This window comes from Podospora pseudopauciseta, chromosome 1, assembly GCF_035222475.1.
Source record: "Podospora pseudopauciseta strain CBS 411.78 chromosome 1, whole genome shotgun sequence".
Lineage (NCBI taxonomy): Eukaryota > Fungi > Ascomycota > Sordariomycetes > Sordariales > Podosporaceae > Podospora > Podospora pseudopauciseta.
In genome coordinates this window covers 1,487,188-1,510,259 of record NC_085892.1, presented here as the reverse complement: position 1 = coordinate 1,510,259, position 23,072 = coordinate 1,487,188, and the positions used below count along the sequence as shown (strand labels likewise).

General features: G+C 52.7%; 7 protein-coding genes across 7 annotated transcripts; 1 reads left to right on the top strand and 6 right to left on the bottom strand.

Annotated features, from left to right (window-relative positions):
- Window positions 1-884: 884 nt before the first annotated feature.
- Window positions 885-2,195, bottom strand: MED8 (mediator of RNA polymerase II transcription subunit 8; the record flags this gene model as incomplete). The annotated part of the gene is made up of 2 exons (XM_062906964.1): window positions 885-1,360; window positions 1,420-2,195. 2 exons carry the CDS (start codon window positions 2,193-2,195, stop codon window positions 1,225-1,227), a joined length of 912 nt encoding a protein of 303 aa, XP_062769864.1. The 3' UTR covers window positions 885-1,224.
- Window positions 2,196-2,609: 414 nt separating this feature from the next.
- QC763_103920 (uncharacterized protein) lies at window positions 2,610-4,875 on the bottom strand (the record flags this gene model as incomplete). Its single annotated transcript, XM_062906963.1, has 3 exons — window positions 2,610-2,981; window positions 3,034-3,932; window positions 4,168-4,875. 3 exons carry the CDS (start codon window positions 4,873-4,875, stop codon window positions 2,855-2,857), a joined length of 1,734 nt encoding a protein of 577 aa, XP_062769863.1. The 3' UTR covers window positions 2,610-2,854.
- Window positions 4,876-6,589: 1,714 nt separating this feature from the next.
- On the bottom strand, window positions 6,590-7,535 carry QC763_103910 (uncharacterized protein; the record flags this gene model as incomplete). Its single annotated transcript, XM_062906962.1, has 2 exons — window positions 6,590-6,871; window positions 6,939-7,535. The coding sequence occupies 2 exons, from the start codon at window positions 7,533-7,535 to the stop codon at window positions 6,590-6,592; spliced, it is 879 nt and encodes a 292-aa protein (XP_062769862.1).
- A 722-nt stretch (window positions 7,536-8,257) lies between these two features.
- On the bottom strand, window positions 8,258-10,235 carry QC763_103900 (uncharacterized protein; the record flags this gene model as incomplete). Its single annotated transcript, XM_062906961.1, has 3 exons — window positions 9,761-10,235; window positions 9,631-9,705; window positions 8,258-9,576 (listed from the first exon to the last, which is right to left on the bottom strand). The coding sequence occupies exons 1-3, from the start codon at window positions 9,798-9,800 to the stop codon at window positions 8,258-8,260; spliced, it is 1,434 nt and encodes a 477-aa protein (XP_062769861.1). The 5' UTR covers window positions 9,801-10,235.
- A 112-nt stretch (window positions 10,236-10,347) lies between these two features.
- QC763_103890 (uncharacterized protein) lies at window positions 10,348-16,366 on the top strand. The gene is made up of 2 exons (XM_062906960.1): window positions 10,348-13,604; window positions 13,656-16,366. Exons 1-2 carry the CDS (start codon window positions 10,671-10,673, stop codon window positions 16,023-16,025), a joined length of 5,304 nt encoding a protein of 1,767 aa, XP_062769860.1. The 5' UTR covers window positions 10,348-10,670; the 3' UTR covers window positions 16,026-16,366.
- Window positions 16,367-16,664: 298 nt separating this feature from the next.
- SBH1 (Arf guanine nucleotide exchange factor sbh1) lies at window positions 16,665-17,924 on the bottom strand. Its single transcript, XM_062906959.1, has 3 exons — window positions 17,515-17,924; window positions 17,138-17,444; window positions 16,665-17,037 (listed from the first exon to the last, which is right to left on the bottom strand). Exons 1-3 carry the CDS (start codon window positions 17,515-17,517, stop codon window positions 17,003-17,005), a joined length of 345 nt encoding a protein of 114 aa, XP_062769859.1. The 5' UTR covers window positions 17,518-17,924; the 3' UTR covers window positions 16,665-17,002.
- Window positions 17,925-18,051: 127 nt separating this feature from the next.
- On the bottom strand, window positions 18,052-22,043 carry QC763_103870 (uncharacterized protein). Its single transcript, XM_062906958.1, has 5 exons — window positions 21,053-22,043; window positions 20,554-20,808; window positions 19,733-20,493; window positions 19,530-19,679; window positions 18,052-19,475 (listed from the first exon to the last, which is right to left on the bottom strand). The coding sequence occupies exons 2-5, from the start codon at window positions 20,771-20,773 to the stop codon at window positions 19,164-19,166; spliced, it is 1,443 nt and encodes a 480-aa protein (XP_062769858.1). The 5' UTR covers window positions 20,774-20,808; window positions 21,053-22,043; the 3' UTR covers window positions 18,052-19,163.
- Between the last annotated feature and the right edge of the window lie 1,029 nt (window positions 22,044-23,072).

The following is a 23,072-nucleotide window of genomic DNA, read 5'->3' as shown; positions in this document are numbered from 1 at the left end:
TTTGAACCCACGGGTCCCTCTTCGTCAGGGTTAATGTGCAGCCTCAGCTCTCCAAGCCCAGGCAATCGCTCGCAAAGATTCCGAAAAGAAGGCAAGGATGCACCCAGGAGATCCTGTTGATATGTGAACATGCGCAAGTATCTCAAGTTGTCCAGCTGCCAAGAAGGTTCTGAGCCAAGCTCAAGCTGTGGGGGCATCTTCAAATCCCTAGGTCGGGGGGCCCAGATGAGCACTTTTGCGAACTGGGCCGCTTTGGTGTGTCCTCTCCCGACAACTTCCCCATCAACTCCTGCCCTGGCCCAACCCCCGAGCTGTGACACCTCGCAAAAACAAATTCGTTTTCCCGAAAGGGCATCATCCGGCACTCGGTGTAACCCTGTCGACAAGTCTGCAGAAAAGCAGTAGGGACATACTCGTGCGGTCGGTAGGGTGATAATTATAATGGCAACTTGTCACGACGACGACCACCACCACCACCATGACGTCTTGACCACCACCCCCTGTCATCGCTTCCGTTCTCATCGGGTGTTACGGGCTCGTAGATGCATGGTGATGGCGGCTTCGAGGCTAGTTTCCCCGGGTAGGCCCATTCGTCGTTGTGGTAGGTGAGGGGGCTCACGAATAGTATTTGGAGGTAGACCGCGAGCCGGATCTCTTGGGGCAGGGACAAGAGGTGGAAGGTCATGGTGATGAAGGGGGTATGGCTTGGGGAAATAGAAAGAAAGAAAGAAAGAGAATGTGAAGAACCACACGCTTTCAAGCGTCAGGTTGGCCATCTCAAATAGGGCGATTGGTAGGCAACCAACTGTTGGAAGCAGGAAAACTGAAACTGGTAGGCAACCGTTGGAAGCGGGTTAACACAAAAGTCGGCATAGTATGTATATCTTACATTGGGTAGGCAAATTATTATATTCCCATGTATTAGTTGTGCATACTGCTTCTATGACATGACAATCCTCCTGCGAAGCACTGAAGTCTTGTTGAAGAGCAATTGCACGACTTCGAAGTTGGGTATTTTCCTTTGATTATCATGACCAGTCCACACCCGACTTAACCTCAGGAGGAAGAAACCTTCCTGCTCGAAAGGGGCGTTCAGAGCCACAGCCATCAGCCATCAAAGCCACGCACCTGTCGCCAAAACACCATGTCCCATTCCCCGCTATGCTAGATGAATATATAAACGGCCGCCCCTTTCCCAAAACCAAGAGCAGAGAAACACACCCACTACCTAGGAGGAAGTCTCTTCACCTGCCCTTTCGCAGGCGCCCTCTTGGACTCGAGCTCTATCCTCGGCGGTAGATCTGTCCTGCCCCTAGCATACAACCAAAACAAGTGCTCTGGCTGCACACCCGTATTTCCACTGGAGGCCACCCGATTAGCAAAATAACCAAAAACATGTCAATGAAGCCTACCACGTACCTCACCTGCTGCACAACCCCCTGCTGTCCCAACCCTCCCCTCCCCCCACTACTCCCATCCATCATAACTAAATCCTCATCCTCTTCTTCATCTTCATCCTCTTCCTCATCATCACTCTCCTCCTCCTCCTCCTCCTCCTCCAACAAATTCCTCCTCAACCCCGTCCTCACCCTCTCAACCCCCATCTCCTGCTCCTCCACAGTATAACTCCTCCCCTCCTGCACATTAATATACTCCTTCAACCCCCTATCAAACAAAAACCAGCAATCCGCCCACTTCTCATTATTCGCCTCCTCATCCTCCCCCTCGTCCCCATCCCCACCCCCACCACCACCACCCCCCTCCTCATAATCCTCATCATCCCCCCCTTCCCGTCTCTTGTTCCGCCTAGCAATCTCTGCCAACACCGCCTCATCAACCCCCACATCCCTCGCCCTCTGCATCCCCATCTCCATTTTCGTCTCGATCTCCGGTTCCGGTTTTTTTCTTAGCATCGATGACAAAAAGTCTAGCTGGGTGCGCCCGGGGAAGTTGGTAGACGGGTGGACAGCGATGCGGTGGAACAAGGCTGACTTGTCGGTTAGGATCGACTGGAGGGATAGCAGCGAGGTGTGGATTATTGCTGCTGAGGCCTGGAGGGATTCTTGGGAGGGGAGGGGGTAGGTGAGCGCCATGTTGCGGTGGGCGTTGGAGAGGTTGAGAGATAGGGTCGCGAAGCGGTTGCGGAGGAGGTCGAGGTGTTTGAGGTCTTCGGGGAGGAGGTTTAGGGAAGCCATCTTTGGCGGTTGAGGGAAGAGTGGTTGTGGTCAGTGGATGGGTGTTGCTGTCGCGGGAAGTTGGGTATTGCGCTTTCGCGCTGCTGTTTGCGCGAGATCAAAGGTGATGAGTGCGGATTGGTAAGGTGGGGGTGGACTTGAATGTGGGAAGGGTTAGATATTGGTGGTGAGAGTTGGCGATTTCTACAGTCGGGATTTTGTTGTTGCGATCAAAATATGGAAAAGTTGAGAAGCGCAATTGATGATGGTTAAGTTCGCAATTCTGTCACGCGCGGGGGGGAGCTTGAGCACAGGCCCGGGCTGTCGCTTCCTTATTTGGCTAGCGCAGATCTCTAGCCCACTTTATTTTCAGGCAGTTAGCTCATCAAGGTTCTCAATGGTTGCTCTCAACATCATCAACGCTGATACATATACGGTCTACCAGTGCAGATTGCATGATCGGTTGTATTTTTTATCAGCATAACTGACAAAGAGCAATGCTAGCACGCTCGCCAAATTAAACATGTCCCAAGATGCCTTCACATATATCGTCTACCTTAACCATTTGAACCTCCATCGTGCGCCCAAGAGCAAAACTCGCTATGAGAAACCGGGTTGAACCACATCCTCTTCATCACCGTCGTAATAGTTGAAGCGCCACCAGCACATGTCGACAGAGTTTACTGCCCGTGAGATCCAGCTTGATCAGTCACGATCCTCGATCCTGTCTCCCGGCCGGACTCATCCACAGCCGGGTACCGTGCCCGCCTCTCGAGGTCATCCAGAGGAATATGCGACCGGATATACCTATCACAACAGATTAGTACACATCCTCATCACGCCAGAGAGAAGAACTTACTTCTCCCTCCCATCATCAATCGGATTGTAATCCCAACTCTCAAACCTCCCCTTCGTCAGCGCCCCCCAAACCAACCTCCTCTTCCTCTGACTATGCAACACCTCCTTCGTAATCCCCTCAAAATCCCACTTCTCCCTCGCCTCCCTCTCAAACGCCTCAAAAACCTCTTTTGTTTCTTCATCCGTCCTAACCACCCCCTCCTTCACCAAATCCCTCAACTCGAGCGGATCCGCCCTCAAATCAAACAACTGACTCCCATCCGCCGGGCAAGTCACATACTTCCACCTCCCCCTTCTGATCATCATCAGCGGCCTGACCGTCCCCTCCCCAGTATACTCCGCAAAAACCTCATCATGCCCCCCCTCCCTCCCCTCCAGATGCGGCAGCAAACTCCTCCCATCCATCGGCAACAACGCCCACGGCTTCGTCCCCACCAAATCGCACATCGTAGGCAAAATATCCAACGTGCTCACATTCTGACTCACCCTCCTCGGCTCGAACCTCTTCGGGTAGCTCACCAGAAGCGGCACACGCACCGAGCTCTCAAAATACGACATCTTGTACCACAGCCCCCTCTCCCCGAGCATGTCCCCGTGGTCGCCAGAAAATATCACAATCGTGTCCTCGTCGAGCTTGAGCTGCTTGAGCAGGGTGAGGAGCTGGCCGAGGCAGTCGTCGACGTACGAGACGGCGCCGTAGTACGCCCTCCGGGCCCGCTTGATTTGCTCGTCAGAGAAAGGATTGTCCCACAGGTCGCAGACTTTGAGGAGGCGTTTGGAGTGGGGGTCTTGGTCTTCCTGGGGGATGGTCACGCGGGGGAGGTCGATGTCGACGTTTTCGTAGAGGTCCCAGTACTTTTGCTCGATGGTGTAGGGGTCGTGGGGGTGGGTGAGGGAGACCTGAGAGTGGACGTTAGCACACCGTGTAGTTGGAATGACCAGTCGTTTCCCCATATTGTTCCCCCCCCCCCCCCACCCCCCCTTCCCCTCTGCGACCCAACGGCCACTGGCCGAGTAGTCATGTGCAGCGCATCATGCATACCACATCATAACCACCCTCCCGGGTCCCGTGGGGGTCACTCATACACCCCCTCCCCGAAACAAAAACACGAACGTGGCGCAGGGTTAAACTCACCGTCAAAGCAAACGGCCTCCTGCCCCCCTCCCCCTCCCTAACAAAATCATACAAAAACTGCCTACTCCTATACATAACCTCCTCATCATAATCCAGCTGATTACTCCTCACACAGCTCCCCGCCTGCAATACACTGCTCGCGTTATGATACCACTCCAGCCTCGTCTCCGGCTCCTCCCAGTTCGGCACCCACCCAAAATCCCCTGGGTAAATATCGCTCGTCAGCCTCGTCTCGTACCCATGCAGCTGATCCCCGACAAAATGCATCTTGCCCGCCAAAACAGTGTGGTACCCCTTCAGCCGAAGGTAGTGGGCATAAGTCGGGATATCGCTTGATATCTGGGCGGCATTGTCAAACGCTCCTATCTTCATGGGGAGCTGCCCCGTGATCATGCTCATTCTTGAGGGGCCGCATAAAGGTGAGGGGCAGTAGGCTGAGTCGAACTGGACTGATTTTGCAGCTAGGGCGTCGAGGTTGGGGGTCAGGATTTGGGAGGTGGGGTTGTACATCTTGAGCAAAGGGGCGGCTAACTGGTCGGCCATGACGTAGAGGATGTTGGGACGTTTTTCTCCATCATGATGGCCGTTGGGAAAGTAGTGGCCGTTGCTGTTGGAAGCTGTTGTTCCGCGGGTGCTGTTGATTGGTGGTGGTGGTGTTGGTGATGGGGTGCTGTCAGCGCCGGGGAGGGAGTTGAGATCGGGTGACATGGTGATGTATCTATGTCTCTCTCGACGAGTAAGATGTCAAGGTGTGTGAATAAGCTTGCTTCTGGGGGGTTTGCTTGTGGTCCTCCCACGTATCTCAAAGTATCTAACTCAGCCCTAGAGATGTGGTGGCCTCCAGAATTGCGTAAGAAAGCCTCGCCAAGAATTTGCCCAGTATCAAGTTAGGAAACTTTCAATCGTGTGTAAGTGGACCGAATAGGCAATAACTTCTTTGAATGTCGATGGTGGCGTTGTTCTTGTTCCCGTGGGGGAAATATGTCACAAACTAGCGTAGAAAAAAGAAGGGGGGAAGACGAAAAGAGAACCCCCCACGAAGAACGTGAAAGGGGTATAAACGTCTCAGGAAACTGTGCGTGGATGGCAGGTCAGATTGCTCGCAAGATCACGCAACCGCTCTTTGACGCAATCGTAGGACAGCTTATCGATATTGCGCCATCGAGAGACGGGATGAGAAAAGCACAGGAAGGGGTGCCGCACTCCAATTTATTTCAGAGTACTAAGCATTCCAAAAACCTCCTGTCAAGTTGTCAATGCGCAAGCACCCCAAAAAAAAAAAAAAAGAGGAGATCGGGGGGACCGCTGCCATGCACCAGACCATTCGGACGGGGGAAAGAGAGATAGTGGACCTGCGGTTTCGCTGTAGTGTGATCCTTGGCGTTGCTGGCAACAGTTTCTTCAAGAGCCAGACCGCTCGCTACCTTTCCTCCTTCCAGGGGGTCAAGAGAAGTTATCGTTGCGGATGGTGAAACTCTCTCGTAAAAAGGCGGCGGTGAAAGGGCCATGAGTGGTGGGCATGTCCCAAAGGGTGGCCAACAAAGAAGATGGAACAAGCCGAAAATCTGCAGTCATTGAACAAATTCCATGGCGTCGATCATGCACCACCCCAGAAACCCTATTGTCGTTCCCTATCAGACCCTTTCGGCGGCTGCTGATGCAACATGGACTTCCCAGATCATGTCCCTTATCTTTGATGGCAAACCCAGTCAAGGATCAATAATTTTTGCAGCTTGCATTGTGTGCCTATGCAAATCTCTGCGGGGAATATCGGGGTCCAATCCGAAGCCGAATGAGGTCTGGACCACAGACACTTTCATGCCCCAACCACCTTCGATATCTCTCGTGATCTGCTTCTGTCGTCTCTTGCATACGACACTCCGCTCACCGGAGCCGCGGGGCTCTTCCGGAACATCTGCCCAATACCTAGACTCGGAAGTCCGTGACAAGCCGTTTTTCTCGCTGCAGTCTCCCGGACCCCATGTCGAAAAATTGGACCATGATCTGAGGTGTTTCGTAAAAAGATATGTCATTCATACGAGCCCGTCACTTGACCATTTTCCCTGTGTCGCTGTCAAAGAACCCTTATCATACATAAAAAGAAAAACCAATGGAGCAAAAAACCAAAGAAACGCTGCGAATATGGACACCATATCGCCCGAACAACAGCTCCGGCAACCCACATCACCCAAAGAACAGACCCAATAGTTACCAAGAGAAACCATTGAAAAACCCTGAAAGGGAGCACGATAGCTGGAAGAAGAAGCCCGGTAATAAATGAGGTCACCCAAAACGAAGCCGCGATGGTGAATTTGACCGCCCAAAAGCAAAACCCAACAATGGTACAAAAGACGAGGCATCCAGCAGTGCGTTTCATGAAAGATCTATGAGCTGGATACTCTCGAACAAAGGGATCCAGCTCCTAACCACGGCGGCGAGTCGTGGGGCCCTTGCTGCGAGGTCTCGCCGTCGAGGTCGCCGCAACTTCAGCGTATGAAGGGGCGAGAGCGCTGTTGGCGGGAAGGGCCTCCTTGCGCTTGCCCTGGGCCTTCGCCGTGGGCGCATTCCAGTAGTACACCATCTGGAGCGCCAACACCAAGTTGAGTGCAAAGCCAGCCACGAAGCTGTAGAGGATAACCTTGTCGTCCACCTCTTGAATTGTGGTAAAAATGCGGGTGAGCGAGCCGAGGAGGTAGTTGAAGACCTGTTCATTCACCGCCGTCAGCATATTGTTCTCCCATCTTGACACTGCAACCGCCGAATGAACTTACAGTGAAGGCACTGAGCTGCCCAGTACCTCCCTGGCTCCAAATGGCCGCGATCTGGGGGATCTTGCTGGCTACACTCATGCCCCCAGCTCCAACCTGCAACCAACCCAGCTCCTTCATGCCCAAGGTCTGCTCGTTGAAAAGCGTGACGGCGCTGGCGGCCAGAGCAGCAACAAACAGACCCGCCATGCTGGCCTTTCCACTGTAGTGCAGGACCAAAACTGTGATGAGCACGTTCTGGGCGAGAACCATGGCCGTCTCGCCATAAGTGCTGAAGGGGAACCCGTTCCGAACATTGTATGCCAAGCTGATCAGGTACGACGAGGTCTCGAGCAGGTAGGCGAGGAAAGAGACTCCCGAGGCGGACTTGGACTTGACAAGCTTCACAATTTGCGGCACCTTGACGATCGCTGAGGCGCCGACAATGCCAATTCCGAGACCCTTGCTAATCGCGTACTTGAGGCATTCGGTGTCCTCCACGTCAATATCGAGAAGCAGAGATTTGTAGCATTTCTCCCCAATGATCGAGACGCCCAGGTCCCGAATCGGGACAGGGAGGTTGTGGGTTATCGGTTGGAGGGCGGTGCGTACGGCGTCCATTTTGTTGTACTGAAGAAATAACCAATAAACCAATGAATAAACTATCGCCTGAAATGACCGTATGAAGTAAGAAGAGAAGAGTAGTGCGTTGTAGTCTTCGCAAGCTGCAGCTGTCAAAAAAAGAGCTGTTGGGCTGGAAAGTTGAAAGTAATTTGAACGCGACGGAAAAGTGCAACGTCATGAAATCACCAGTTTCCCCGAGGGAGGAGCTCCACACTCTTCGGAACCGGAGACCCACTTTATTGTGCCAAGCCCGGGCTCCTTCCTTGACCACAGCCGGAAGGGAAGGGCCGGAGTGCAAGAGCAGGAAGGAGCAAATGTGGCAGATTATCCAAAAAGCCAAAAGGAACTGAACGTATCGGGGTTCGAACCCGGGACGTTCTCAGGGAGCATTGTATCATTCGAACCCGTTCACCTGTCATATCATTGTAACAGTTTCAAGGCAACGAACATTTTGCAGCCGAGACGTCTTAACACTAGACCATACGTCCTGTTTTGTTATTACATGGGACCAATCTGGATTTTATAAGCTTCGGTTTCAGGTATCGTGGTTGCCTAGGTAATGCTCCTGCTCGTCGACGAATAAACAGATATGTCTGAAACCAGTGCCAGCTGTGGATAGTGTCGCCGTCAACAACCGTCATCCCGAGATGAGGTTGCTTGCCACCTGAACTATCCCCCGTTCCCCTCTTCACAGCAAAGCTACTCCAAAAGCACCCATACTATTTGTCGTCAGGGAGCTCCTCGAACCGTCCCTCCCGCATGGCCTGCTCCACGGGATTCTGCACATCGATGATGCCGGTCTGCTTAAGCCTTTCAAACAAAACAAATAACCTCTCCGCTTCCCTCTCCTTCTCCTCATCCGTCATCTCTGGCAGCTCAGATACCCTTTCCGTATCCAAGAACTGCCCAGTGATGGGGTTGATCGGCCTCTTGATCTCCCTCACGCCATCCTCGCCTTCCACTTCAGTCTCGCCGCCCTTGTTGAGCTCCTCCGGGGTGAAGCTGATGTTGTTCTGGAACAAGAAACCAGAAGCATATCCATAACCAACATTCTTGACAAATTTGTGCGGGTCCCTATTCGACAAGTCAAAATACAAGTGTGCAATCGCTTTGCCTAGCTCTGGAGCTTCGGGGTTGGACCAGTTCTTCAAGAGGTGGCCCTGCAAGGTGTCAGCCTTGCCGAGGGCGTCTTCGCGATCTTTCTCTGTTGGCAGGAGAGCAGACTTAATGGACTGCTTGACGGAGGCCGGGGCATGCTCGTAGACCAGGGAGAGGGCGCAGACCAGAGGAGTGACGATTTGCTCGAGATCTGGGTTCTTGTAGGCCTTGATAGAGAGCGAGAGGAGCTTAATGAGGCGGTCTGAGAAGCTGGATGGTGAGCTGTCGGGATAGAGGTACTCCTTCGCGGTTGGGGTTGAGAGGTCCAGGTTTAGGACGGCGTTGACTGCGGGTCCAAACGGCGGTCCAAGAGGGGTCTTGGTGTGGGGGGAAGGTAGGTCAAGGCTACACAGGATAGTGATAATATGAGGAATTGCTGGTTCGAAAGAGGCGAGGTGATTAGGAGAGAATTGGCTGACGTTGAAGGTAAGTTTGAGGGTTTCTTCTAGGGCCATTGGATCCATAGGATTTGCAGTGGTCGATCTGTTTGTCGAGGAAAGTCGTTTGGCATGCCTCGCGAGGTGATTGGCTATGGAGTCCGCCAGGCCGTGCTGTGTAATGAGCTTGGGGAGGTCGATATTGGTGTTGTATGTGGAGATAAGAAGCAGCCTAGCCACAAGAAACTCATCGTCGGAGTTATCCTCCTTCAGCTTCTCACTTGCTTTGGCCGCATATCCAGTGTCGACGAATCTTTGTCGCGTCTCTGGTTCAAGAAGAAGAGCATTGCAAAGTATCCTGAGGGCGCCGCGCGAGGTGTTGACTGACGTACTGTCAAAAGCATGTCTGACTAGCGTCTTGATGCCTTCCTTGGTAAAGATAGGATCTGCACAGTTGGGGTCCCGGCCATATATCTTCAGCTCCTCAAGGATCGACTCTCGTCCTATTTCAAACTTGTTAGAGGCAATCTCAAGAGCCGCTGGGAAGATAAACCCACGTTGAGGTGCTAGAGAGCTGGTCTCAAGATCCTCTGTCAACGACCCCAAAAGCTGCTTCACAGCATCTAGTTTAGCTACCGGAATCTTAGCACTGGCGTTCATCAAGTAGCAGCCCAGAGTTTCCCTTACCAGGCCCTGTAAGTCTTCCGAAAGAAGCAGATTGTGCCATAGCGACTGTGATAAAGTTGGAGATTTGATTCTAGGATGGGTTGTTGCAACAATAAAGAACCACTCCAAAAGCTGGGTACCCCACTTTAAAAGATGGCCTGGCTGACGAGAATTTGTGCTGGCGTGTAACTTGAGATGCGGCAATAAAATATAGGAAGAAAGTGGAAGCAAGCTTTACTCATGAATGGTTTATACCGGATTCCAAGATGCCCATACTGGCGGTCTGAAAGTGAAAGAGCGTCGGCGACAACTGGGTGGGGCTATTTCAAAGGCAACTGTCAAGTACAAGGTACATAGATACATACATAGCCATCGCTGGGAAAACACTGACTAGACCCTCCAAGCCGGCCTTGTCCAGGTTTTGTATTGATGAATGGAGACTCTAGACCAGATGCAATTAATTTCCAACAATGTGGAAACCCGCAGTGGAATGTATGATCTTTTCATCAAGTTCAATTGTTACATGGTACAAGTACCTGTTGGAGAGATGCATCCCCAGAAACGATGGGGGCTGAATGTGGGGCTGTCACCTTTGACAAAGTGCAGTCGCGACCTGACGCGTCCAAGGACCAGGGGAGACATGGCGCGACCGCGTTAAAAGTCTTAATTGCCCAAGGTCTTCCAGCGGCTCAACCACATAGACACATTTGCTGTACGACCAAAGCCGACATCACGCTCCTTACCGTCTTTTTGTTGCTGGACCGCCTTTTCATCGCCGCCATCGCCAGTTCTGTTTTCTAAATGTGTCTGCCATTTTGTCAGTCTTCGGTATTCAGGTGACGGGTCGCCAGGTCTTTGGGTTTCTGGGTCTTTGGGTTTCTCTCCATCGCTCTCGGCGCAGAGCCTCTCTCGACAGTTCGATCCGCCGAACATGTCATCTCCTGCCATCCTGTCTACCGCCCTCAGTATTCTGCCACCACGACCCCCAACTCCCCCGAGAGAAACACACCATGAGCCTTCCGTCCCATTCAACCATACTCTTGGCTCCCTCCAGTCCGTCCACACTCCACCGGGACATCAGTCCCCAAGCTCCTCTACCACAACGAACTCGACCTCGCGCCGCCGCAAGAAGGTTGGGTTCTCCGCCCAAACCGAATATAAGGAGGCTCCCGTCTACGGGGAAGGGGGTGCAGTGAAGCAACATCCTACGCCGGTTTCCCTCCCTCGAAGTGCGTCCAAGCCCATCAAATCGATTCTTAAAATCACAAACCACGCCCCAAACCTTCTCGACCCATCCAGCAGTAATCCCTGCGATCCATCCAACCCGAAAGTCAACCTTGCCGCCATGCTCGAATCCACAATCCAGCAACTGGCCGGAGGCGACCGCGAGTCGAAGGTGGATTCATACGAGATGTTGACCCGGGCCCTCAAGACATCGAATAACCTACCAGACCGCGTGGCGTTGCAAGAGAAAATGGGGCTTTTCATGCAGTTTATTCAGAGAGATATTGTCTCTAGGACCTCGGAATCTGCTCTGGACTCGATACTTGTGAACCACGCCCTCAATATGCTCATCACATTTCTTCACTTTCCCGCGATAGCCTCGTCCATAAGCAATGATTTTGGCATTTTCATTGTCGACCACTGCATTCGGTCCTTCGAGGACCCTGACACTCCCAAGGATATCGCCCGCCGTCTTATGCAAGTTTTGTCCGTGCAAAACTTCCCAGCAAAAGTCATCACGGCAGAAAGAGTTGGGAGAATAGTGGCATCATTGCGCCGGATCGAGGAATATCTTACAGGCAAGAGCATCGTCCTGTCCCGCATCTTCATTTACCGGAAGCTGGTCAAGCAATCGAGGCAATACATGGTAGTTCATTCAGACTGGCTGATGGATCTATTTACCGATATGCTCAGTAATCTGAAGGAAATTCGATCATCGGCTATCTCTTTTGGTCTCGAACTGGCCTTTACTATCGGACATGACAAGGCGTTATCGAGAAAAGTTGTTGAGATTTTCAATACCAGTTCTGGGGACCAAAAGTATATCCAGTACTACTATGAGAGGCTCCAGGCCATGTTCAAGGAGAAACAAGACTCTGTAGTGGTTCCAGATATCTGGAGTGCGGTCCTACTACTGCTTCGCATTCCTCTAGAAAAGTGGGAGCATTCGCGCTCCTGGCTTCTTCTCATTCAGGGCTGTTTCAACAGCACCGACTTTGCCACCAAGATCGCCGCCAACCGTGGCTGGAACCGTCTTGTTTACTTTGTACAAACCGACGATCGGTCGTTTAACAAGAACATCTCGACGCTGGTCACGCCCCTGACAGGGCAGTTGGGGAGAAAGGGTCCTGGAAAGATGACCGAGGAGTTGCGGCAGGCAGTGTTTGGGTCCATCTGCAATCTCCTGTACTACACGTTCAAACCGAACACCAACACAACACTTCTGGATCGATACTGGGATTGTAGTGTCAAGCCTATCGTTGAGAAGCTTCTCGACCCGGCCTCCGAAGCTGCCGCCGACAACCTTCAGCAAGCCACTGCCATCCTCGCTGGACTGTTTGACAGCACGACGCCGCGGAGATGGAAGGAAGACCGCATTCAGGACAATACACATCTGAAGCCGAGCGAACTTCCGCCTCTTGATTCGAAATGGGTCCGACACAGTGTTGGGAGGGTCTTTCCTCTGATAGGAAACATTCTTGAGCGAAACTTCATTGCTCTCGCCCAAACGAACACCACGACATACAAGCTTTGGGAGACTTTGGTGGTTACTGTTGCTTCTGCCGCGGCTAAGGAGATCAAGGTATCAAAGGATACCACCAGCTTTGTTACAGAATCTTTTAATATTCTGCAAACCGTGTGGAAGCAGGGGGTTCCTGAGGGGAAGGGACCAGAGTTCCTTCTCGCTGCACAATCGTACTTGAAGCTTATGTTCAACTCTCTGGGGTCATTGCCGTTTACCGAGAAGCCCAGCAAAGCTCAAGGGGCCTTGAAGGCCCCTCTCTACACGCTCTTCTCTAACTTGTCAACACTCCCACCTGGTGTATTGGACGATCAGGATTATGCGGATTTCCTTGGTCAAATTTTTGCCCCTTTCTTCGCCTCAAAGGCCGACAAGGCAAAGATGGACCTGGCACAAGATCTCCTTGCAACCATTCCCCAAGAGACACCTCGCCCTTGGGGAACGTGGCTGCTTGTTGCTGAGCAGATCACTCCTTGGCTCGATCCACAACACCACAGTCACCACTCAACAGGATCTGGGACTGATACTCCGGTTGGCAATGAATACCGTGACATTGTCAAGGTACTCGAACGCGGCATCAGGTCGACTCCCAGCCTCCCCTGGAAGCCTTGGGAGTCTTTGTTCTATGCGCTATTCGAAAGAGTACGAGAAGAGACTGGAGATGCAGGAGCAGCGATAGTTATCATTGAACCCCTATCCAAGGCTTTGATGGACCAGATCACTCTCGGGGGAACTGGAGGCGCGTTGCTCCCGAATACTATGAGATGCGTGGCTGAACTCATCTCCGTTGCAACACAGCCACGGGACCGGCAAGCTGTGGATGCAGCCCGGCGGCGTCTTTGGGGTACTGCTCTTGCTGGATCTCGTTCTTCCTCTTTTGACACGTTTGACAACCTCTACAAGGCTGCCAGCGAAGCTTTGGTAAACAGGTATACCACATTTGACACCACCGATACCGATCCGACTATCCATCTTCTCAAGGAAGTTGGTGGCTTCTTTGACAGGTGTAATCGCCAGTTGTTCCTGAGAACATTGGCCACTCTCCAGGATGGTATCATCCCCTGGCTTCAGGACAGCAATCGACAGCTTAGCAGTCAGACTGCTTCTGTCTCTGCTGCAGTGAGTACACACACCCCGGTACTTTGTTGCTATGTTCCTAACAATAAGTAGACCAAAACCCTCTGGGATAAACTAGCCTCGTTGATCACTGAGATCGAGCAGCCAGCTCAGCAACTCGACTTTCTTGAGCGGTTCTTCTGCGCGTCTTTTGCTTCTAGTCATCGGTCCATTGTCAACTCTGCCGTTTCTTTGTGGAATAGGCTGTTTGAGAAGGTTGGGCATCTGGAGTATCCAGAGGACCTCAAAGCATCACTCATCCAGATGCAACTTCATACCGACATTGTTTTGCCAGGTCTCGAAACTGTCAGCTCCCAGTTTGCAGGCCAGCAGCAAATGCTGTTTACTGAGTCGTCCGAGGACTTCAGCCTGCCGAGGATGTCCACTCGATCTAGCAGCCGACGCGGAACTCCGCGGGCAACCTCGTCACCAGCGAGATCACCAGCGTCTACTCGGCTTACCCCGTCGACCAAGCGCCGTGTCGACACATCACCTGTCAGAAAGCTGGCTGCTGCCAATCGTCGGAAAGCAGCGCCAAAGCTTAGACACGATGATTCACAGATCCAATTTGCAGCCATTGGCCCTGCCGCTACGGAGATGAATGCACTCGAGTCACAGGCATTGACTGAAAGACAGAAGGAAGTGCGCGAACGACAGAAAGAGAACGCTGCTCTTTTCCCTGAGATCAGGTCGAGCCCAGGCAGGTCAAGGAGACATGCCAAAACAACCGAGGAAGGGACATCTCGGGCTCCAGAGAAGATCACAACACCCCAAGCGGCCACCCCTCAGCCAGATGCTCGGTTTGATGAGTATGTCTCGTCAACGCCGACCCCACGCCGAGGGCAGCCGTTGATGATTCCGGGACACGACATGACTGATCCGCCTTCATCACCCCCAGAACCGAGACGCAATCCGCTAGCTGCTGAGATAAGGTCAAGGTCTGCTAGTCACAGTTTGCTTGAGGAGTGGCAGTTCTCTTCCTCGCCAATCTCAGGGTCACCTCTTCCTTCCCGCCATGCTGTCCCCGATCCATCAGGTCAAAGTGGTTTTGTCACCGTGGTATCACTTCCCACCCTTTCTCCTCAAAAGTCCGTCGCTGGAGAAGAAAAGGAGGCACGGCTGCCAGGGGAGGATGGTGATCATATGGACGTTGACTCTACCAATGGGTCCCAGCTTCCGGGACCGACTGAGCAGGAACGACACTCAACACCGCCCCAGGCCGTGCAAGGTCCTGCTCGTCAAAATTCCGAGCCTAAATCGGATGAAGTTTTTGTGGACGCAAGCTCAGGTCTTCTTCCGACGAGCCTTAGCCGAGCAAGGCGGTCCGCAGGGCCAGCTCAGTTGACTGCCCCGGCAACGAGCCAACGCAGCAATGCAGATAACACCTCGTTTGAAATCAGCGAACTCGACGAGAGAAGTCTGCTCCGATTGGTGGTTGAATTGGACAATGCGCAAGTGGACAGGCAAGAATATCACCAATCATCTGCCTCCCCCGACTACACGGGGCCTAAGGCGGCCCCTCGGGAGTGCATTGTGGTTGGTGATAGCCCCAAGAAACTCGGCAAATCTATCCCTATAATACCACCAGTCACCAGAAGACTCACCAGGTCAAGCTCGGCAGCATCACCAGAGCTGGAAACGATCCCTAGCTCGCAGCCAACGGGACCACAAAGAGGCCGGCCGCGCAAGAGAAAGAGAGGATCTACCAGAGCGCAGGATCCTAGCAAGAGAACACGTCTCGAGTTCACCGAGACGCCGCCGCCGGTGGAGGAGCACGAGGTCCCAGACAGCCAACCCCGGCGAACACAGGCACCTCAGCAAGTTGCTGCTCCTGCGGAGGTGAAGGCCGAGGAAAACCCGCATGAGCAGTCCATGTCGGAGATTCCCAGCTCCTCCCTTGAATTGTCAAGTCCTCCGGTGTCTCCTCTTGTAGAAAACACGACAGCCCTCGGCTCACCCGAACTCGACAGCGGAGCAGCCATGGACATGGAACACCAGCACCTGCATCATGACCCCCCCACCAGCGACGACGACGAGGTTCAATCCCAGATTGCGCTCGAGTCCTTTAGCGCTAGTCAACGTCTTGATGACGACGATGAAGAAGAAGAGGAGGAGGAGGAACCCACCAATTCTGTCACCCACCCACCAGCAGCAGAAGAAATGCAACTTGATGAACAACAACGAGAAAAAGAAACCAGCCCGGCCTCCACTGTGGAGGCGAGCGCGGAAGAAAGGGAACGACATTTGGAATACAACAAGGAAGAAGAAGACCGGGCAAAGGCCATCATGAGGATGTTTCGAGGGGGGTTGGACACGCTGAGGTCGGCGAAGCTATCGATGGAGGAGGTGTATGAGATTGAGGATATGTTTCGGGATATGAGGAGGGAGTTGATTGAGGCGGAGAAGAGGGCTAGAAGTAACTGAGCAGGGTGCTTGTGGTTTTGTCAATAATTTCTCCTGAGTGCACAGTTTTGGCGTTTTGGTTTTGGGTTAGGTGATATCATGGCGTTTTATTGATGGTTAGGTTTATGGTGTTTAAGGGGTTAAAGGCGGATTGGGTACATATTTTGTATCTCTGTTTTGTTTCCTTTTTGTATCAACCAAATACTTGTGGTGGTGGGGGGGAAGCAGTGAAGAAAGAATGTGTATAAGAAACGGGGAGCTGTAGGGATAGAAACAGAGGAGAATGGCGTGAAAGGGGGAGAGAGAGATAGTCATATATACCCAAGGGTTTACAATTCAAGCGATCAAGATTTATTCGACCAGTTTGAGGAGCAGATTAATCACATGGTGAGCTTCTGGATTCAGGGTTCTACCTGGTGGACGTCATAAATACCTTTGTACAATCACCGTTATTGATTTTGTCCCGAGGCTTCTCCCAACGATAGCCTCATATGGAACCTGCTTATCTCCCAGCACAAGCAACCATGTTCACAAGCCAAGAGCAACATCATCTAAATGGCATTCACAACAGAACAAGGTCCATCATTCAGCCACTTATAAACAAATTCACATTGTACAAATTTGCAAAAAAAAAAAAAACACATCCACGAAAAGACTAAAACAAGATGCCTTTTGGCCATCCCACCATCCGTTCGGCCCATTATCTTTCTCTTCCTCCCCTTCCCCGCGTTCCCTAGGTATATGTAATGTATGTTGTGAACGCCGCCAAAAACAAAATTGTCACCCACCATCCCCAAGTTCACCACCCTTTTTGGCCCAGTGATTTTCAATCCTCATGATGGATTAAGAAATATTTCTCTTCCTAAACACCACCCTTGGAGTCCCTGTTCCGTGAGCCTTTCGTCTTCATGATACCCAAGCCGCCAGCTGACCCACCGTCCCTCTTCATCTCGTATCCTCAGATCATCGTTGGCGTCATCGAGTGAGGTGTCAGGAAATTAGCTCGAGAATTTCCTCGTAATCTTGGCGATAACTATTCCCCTTGTTGTCAGCCAAAATCCCACATCCAAAACACCAGTCCCAAGTTCCCCCTTCCACCACCCCTCATACGAACAAAAAAAGAAAAAACTCACTATGCAAAGCAACCACACTAAAAATAAACACCAAGCTCAACACCAGCACAACAACCGGATCAACCTTGAGCCCGGGGCTCTCGTCGGTATACAGCCTCAGCATGGTGCTGCTCGAGCCTCCCGCGCCCGCAGCGCGGGTGCTGTTGGGTCTGGCATTGGCGATCTTCTCCTTTTGGTCGGCAGCAGCACGGCGGCGGATGGCGGTGCGGGCGCCTCCTGGAGGGGGGGGGGAAGACGGGCGGGCGCCGGTTGCGACGCCTGCTGGGCCGCCTGTGGGAGAGGAGGGGGAGGAGGCGCGGGGGGAGGACTATTTCTTGTTTAGTATCGTCATCATCTTCATTGGGGGTGGTGGTGATGGGGGATGGGGAGGGAGGTACCATTGTTGGTGTGGTGTGGTGTGGTGTGGTGTGTGGGATTAAACTTGGTAGAAAATCAATCGAAAACGTCGAAAAGGCCGAAAGAAAAGGCGTCGACGGTAATTGTGGTGATGAGTAGTGGTGGTGGTGGTTGATGACGAAGAAAAAAGAGAAAGTCAAAAGTCGTCGCGGTTGGTGAAATTGGCCAGCAAGCAACAGCACCAAGCTGTCCTAGCGAGCACGTCGCCCGATCTGTCCCCTAATTGCTACAGCCTGGCCCGTGCGCGTCAATTGAGGCCACGGTTTGGAAAGAGTGCAGGGGACCGTGGGGACTGCAGGGGCTTGGCGGGGAGTGGCGCACAGGCCAGTGCAAGGTCAATCAGTGGATTTAACCTCAAGTTGCTCTTACATGAGAGAGTGATGAATTAAAGATAATCTGACTGATACAGTTCTAGTGGGTGTCTGGTGTGGGTGATCTTGGATCGCAAGTTGGAATCATCTCAGGTTGTAGACCGCACTGGATCGAAATGTGAGTAATCAACAAGAGCAAAGCATGGCTGCCAGTTCCAACTATATTCCTCTCAAAGCTCATTTATAACCACTATCCCTACCAGAATGCCCAGCTCCCCACGTCCTGCTCATCAGTATATATCCCCTCAGGGACCCTTGACCTTCCCTCTCTTTCTAGAGGCTCTCTCTATGCCTCCCCACCAGCCGTCCTCCGAGCTACCCAAGTGGAGGTATAATAACAAAAAGAGCACAATGCGCAACAAATACCCCCCAAGAAGACAAAACCCAAAACTACATCAGACGAATCAACAGATCCCAACTACAGAATATAGTGAGGAGCAAGTAGGGTACTAAAGTATGATGGTATAGTTGTAGTATGCGTGATATGGAACTGGGCTGGAGATGTGTACTGTGTGAAAAACAAAAGAAGCAGAGCAGCAAAAACACACCCTCTCCTTTGATCTCAGTTCGTTTATGTATAGTCAATTGATTGGTGTGGTTGGTGTGTGGTGGTGGTGTTCTTTAGAAAAATTGACATAAGAAAGAAACCAAAAGCGAGGAAAAAAAAAAGAAAAAAAAACAACCAAAAAAAGGCTTGATATCTGACAATGCTGGTCTCTTCTCTTCCCCCCTCTTCCCTTCGATTTCCCAGCTTGGCCTGCTAAACCCAACAACGGCAACAGATTCCCCTCTCCACCCCGCTCCGCGAGAGAGAAAAAAAAAGGAAAAAGACAAAGAGAAAAAAACGCGAGAAAAGAAAACACTGGGTCGAAACCGTCACCCGGACTTATAACCAACAAACTCCACCACCCCAAGAAAGAAGCGTTCCCGATTTTTGTATAGCAAACTTGGAGACAGAGCCAGACCATCCACTTGACTACCCACTTCCGCCTCCTCCTCCTGCGACCAGAAGTGTAGCTCAAGAAAACGAAGTAAAACGCTTCAAGTAGGGTACGGCTCTCTGCCCCAAGTTTGGTTTCTGCCTCGCCGGTCTAAACAAGGCCCCTGAAAGGTCGTGACGGGTTTCTCAGTGAACCCGTCACGTTGAATTGTTGTGAAGATTAGACAGTACCGGCGTATCGACGCCATTTTTTTTGCTGGCCCGAGGAATAACGTGTAGTAGAATGAAAGGGTATCGGCTATGAAAAGGAAAATTCGTCTTAAAGAGTGACATCGAGGACCAGGCTGACATCTCGTACATTGGGAGTGGCAAGGTCTTCGAGGACTGGAATTAAATCCAGCAATTCGTTATCGTGGGCATCCGAGAACCAACTGCTAATCGGGACGGCGTGTTGAGGGTGAAAGATGTACGAAGTCGGCGAGTTGTCAATGATGATGGTGTCCTTGAGGTCACGGCCAACTTGCGACAAGTCCTTGACGTAGTTGCCCTGGTGATTGTAGCAACTCTCGCGGAAGAGGCGATGGTGGACGACGTTGTGGATGTCCAGCTGGTCGAGTAGCGGGTCGCCATACTATTTTCTTGTCAGATGCGAGCGTTCAACGGTGACCTGGAACTCCATCCATACCTTAGACACGGAGGCTGTAAAGACAACAACCTCGTAGAGCTCGCCAACCCTCTTCATGAACTGGTCGACTCCCGGTCGCTTGATTACGTAGACGTTATGGAAGTTGCCCTCGATCTCGACAGGTATCGTGAAGTCGGCTTGGTTGAGGATCTGGTGATCATTAGAATATTGCCACCAGTAGTTCATGGGACACAAGGTCTTACCTTAAACGAGCTGTGGACAAGCGTCTCATCCAGATCAAGAACAAGGCATTTTCTGCCCTTGTGCTCTGGCCTTTGGGGAGGCAGAAGCCATCTCTCCTGCTGCTGCTCAGACGCAAACACAGCTGGGTTTTCCACTGACGTGGATGTTGGCGCATTCGGCACTGCCGGCACAGGCCCTGGGGGCGGTGGAGGAACCTTGGGAAGCTGCTCGTCCGCGTTGTTTACGGATCCCTGGGCGTTCTGTTGCCTTGAGTTGTCAGCGTCGGGCATAGAAACATCACCTTCTGCATCCTTTTCAGAAGCATTCTCGTGAATCGTCTCGTCGGCGCTCGTAACGCTGTGTGGGGGGTCCACCGAGATGGATGGGTTGCCGGATCCTGCGCCGACAAGCGTCGTCTGCTTCGACTCGCCATCGCGATCACCCACTGTAGATTGATCCTGAGTGCTAGCACCAGAGATCCGCTTCCCGTTCTTCTGGGGCTGCGCAGCCGACTGTGGTGCTTGCTGACCGGGCTCCTTCTCAGACAGCTGCGTCTTGCTCCCAGATGGTTGCTCTCCCGATGGCGTGGCTGTTCGCCGGCTGGCTGTGGCAGGTCGAGCGGGGATCTTGTCGAGACGATGGGGGGCCTCAGCCTCCAGCCCATTGGCGTTGTCCGGAACACCACAGCATCCAAAGATGGCCAAGAATCCGCCCTTCTTCTTTTTATGAGAGGGAGCTGCCGGAGAGTTTGGCTCAGACTGTCCCGGAGTGGCTGTCGGCCCTGTTACCATGCCTAAACGGTTACTAGATGCGCTTCCATTGCGGTTTTGGCCCAACATACTGCCTTTGGATTCCTTGGAATGTCCGCCGATGCTATCTCTGGGGTCGCTCGCAGTTGCGCCGCTCAGGCCAGTAGCCGTCGGTGAAGCTCTTTGAGACGATGACCGTGATGGCACGGGCAAAAGACCCCGACCCTTCTTCCCATCCTCGGCTGATAGCGTGTCCTTCTCCTTGGAACTCCCAGGGGCCGCTGGCACCCTCTCTTCAGTGCCCCAAGCCATTTTTGTGTGCAAGATATATGAAGACGAGTTAGAACCTATCCATTGCAGTAGTTAGCACTGGCCCTTCAATTCACTGCAGCCGACTCGAGACCGCGCATTGTCGGATCTGAGCTCTGGGGCGCGATGGCGTGTTTGGCGTGTTGTTGGGCGCTGCAATGGGACACGGCAGGTCAACAACCTAGTCGAATTGACCGCCGAGCACCAAAGCTCCCCATCACCGCACAGCCACCCAAAGCCAAAAAGGTCCCCAAACGCGGTCGCATGTAATCACCCACCCACCTTTAAGATTCAAAGATCGGATCCAAGGAACACTCGGCGCGACCCAGCCCCTATCTCAGCGGAGTATGGCCCTTCGAGGCCACTTCGCTCGTCCCGAACCACCTTTGCCTAATAACTGTCGAAGAAGCCGTTGCTGCTGGTTGGTGCGAATGGAGCACGCGAAGCTCTGCGGTGAAGAATACAGCTATGAAGAAAGAAAGTCGCGAGAAGGACGATGCGAACCGTGATGTGACGGTCAGTGCAGACGGGAAATTGGCGCGCAGACAAGGCCGATCGGGAAAGGGACCGAGCACACAACTGGGCGTGTTTCTTGTCGAGCGAAAGGAACTGGCAGTTTCGAGGCAAAAGGGACGAAGGTGAGGAGGGAAGCTGTCGGACCAAAAGGGAGCCCGCAGATGGAAGAATCGCACGCCGGAGACCAGACAATGGCCTTGGGGATGGTAGAAGGGGAAAAAAGAGGATGGGCGTATCAGCGGCTGAGGAGGGACGTGGTGGTGGACAAGCGAGATGATGGAGTTTAAAGGTGATGGGTCTGGTTCTGGGATGGCTTGGGTGCAGCGCAGCAGCAAGAGAACGATGGGGGAGCAAGGAGGACAAGACAAGATTAGCGGATTGCCCCCAGGGAAAATTACCCAGCCAGCCCAGTAACTTTGCGGCTACGTGGTGCACATAGCGTGCTATTACCAGGCGATAGTACCTGCCGCGGCGCGTAGAGCCAACAGCTGCCATTTGGCTGGTTTCAAGGCGTCTGGGCATTCATTCTACTAACACGTCTCATCGCGGCCCAGCAGCAGCCAAGTACTTTTACCCAATCAATACTTCTGCTTAGTTTAAATCCGTCCCAGACCCGCCGCCCACAGAAGTTCAACTTCTGGCCGGCCCTGGGCAAAGTGGGTGCTGAGATGGAAAGGTTGTCTGTCTGGTGTTTGCTGTGAGATTCCCGCTGTTGTGTTGTGTCGTGTGCAGAACTGCAGCTCTTGGAGACCTATGTGCGAACCAAAGAAAAGGAATTGGAAAAGAAGCAACACATGCGCTTGGCTTCTCAAGCAATGGCAAGGCAATGCAACTGGCAGCCCAAGCTGCAGACCGCCGGCATTCAACAGCATCGCTATGGTCAATTTTATAGGTCAAGGGTTCCACGGCATCATGGACCCTCCTCTGCCCCTTTCCACTCCAAGCCTTTCGAGACTGGAGACTGTAATCCAACACCATTCTCTCTGAAAACCATCAAAAGATGAGGCGAATACGCAGCCACCTGGCAGAGCGCGTCGTTTTATTGCCAGGGCTGAGCTTGATTGGGGGCATGCGTTGCCATTTGTCGCAGCCCTCCGTGACTGCATGAGAGCCCAGTCGCCCAATTGCCCAATTGTTCCAGTGTCAGAACCTCAGGAGATATGCATTCTCTCCACACTCGAACTGGAGTCTGCAGGCAACCCCCCGCAAGACATCGACTGCTCCGTCTTGCCCGTCATGGCGTGCGAGCGGTCCGCATTGCTTCGGCCGGGGACTGCTGGAAAGGAGCTGCACCCGCTCGAGACCGGTCCTCGGCAGGGGATGCTGGAGAACATTGGGCTGTTGGAGGATGCCATGGCCAAGCCCGATGTGATTGGCCATGTTACCGCCCGGGACGGTGACGGGTCAGCACCAGAAGAACAACCACGCAGCCAGTCACCACCTCTGCTTTTGTCGCTGCTGAGATTGAGACACTGGGGTTTCCCAGAGAGCCTCTTGTTTCTGAAGTGACAGTCATGGATGTCTGGTCCCTGACTGCCGGGTCGTCACAGAAAGTTCGGACCCGGATCTTGAAGGGCCGCCTCACGGGCCTGGCTGCCCCGCACCACATCTTTCCGGTCTGCAATGGATTGGCGAACCGGATGGAAGCTGGCGTGCCATCCCGTACGGGTGCCCGAGACTTGCTATGCGCCTCCCGAGAGCCTTGAGCAAAAATAGGACACGAGTCCTAGGCAAGGAAGAGCAGAAAAGCCCATGTGAAAATGTAAAGTAAAAAAAAAACCTACCG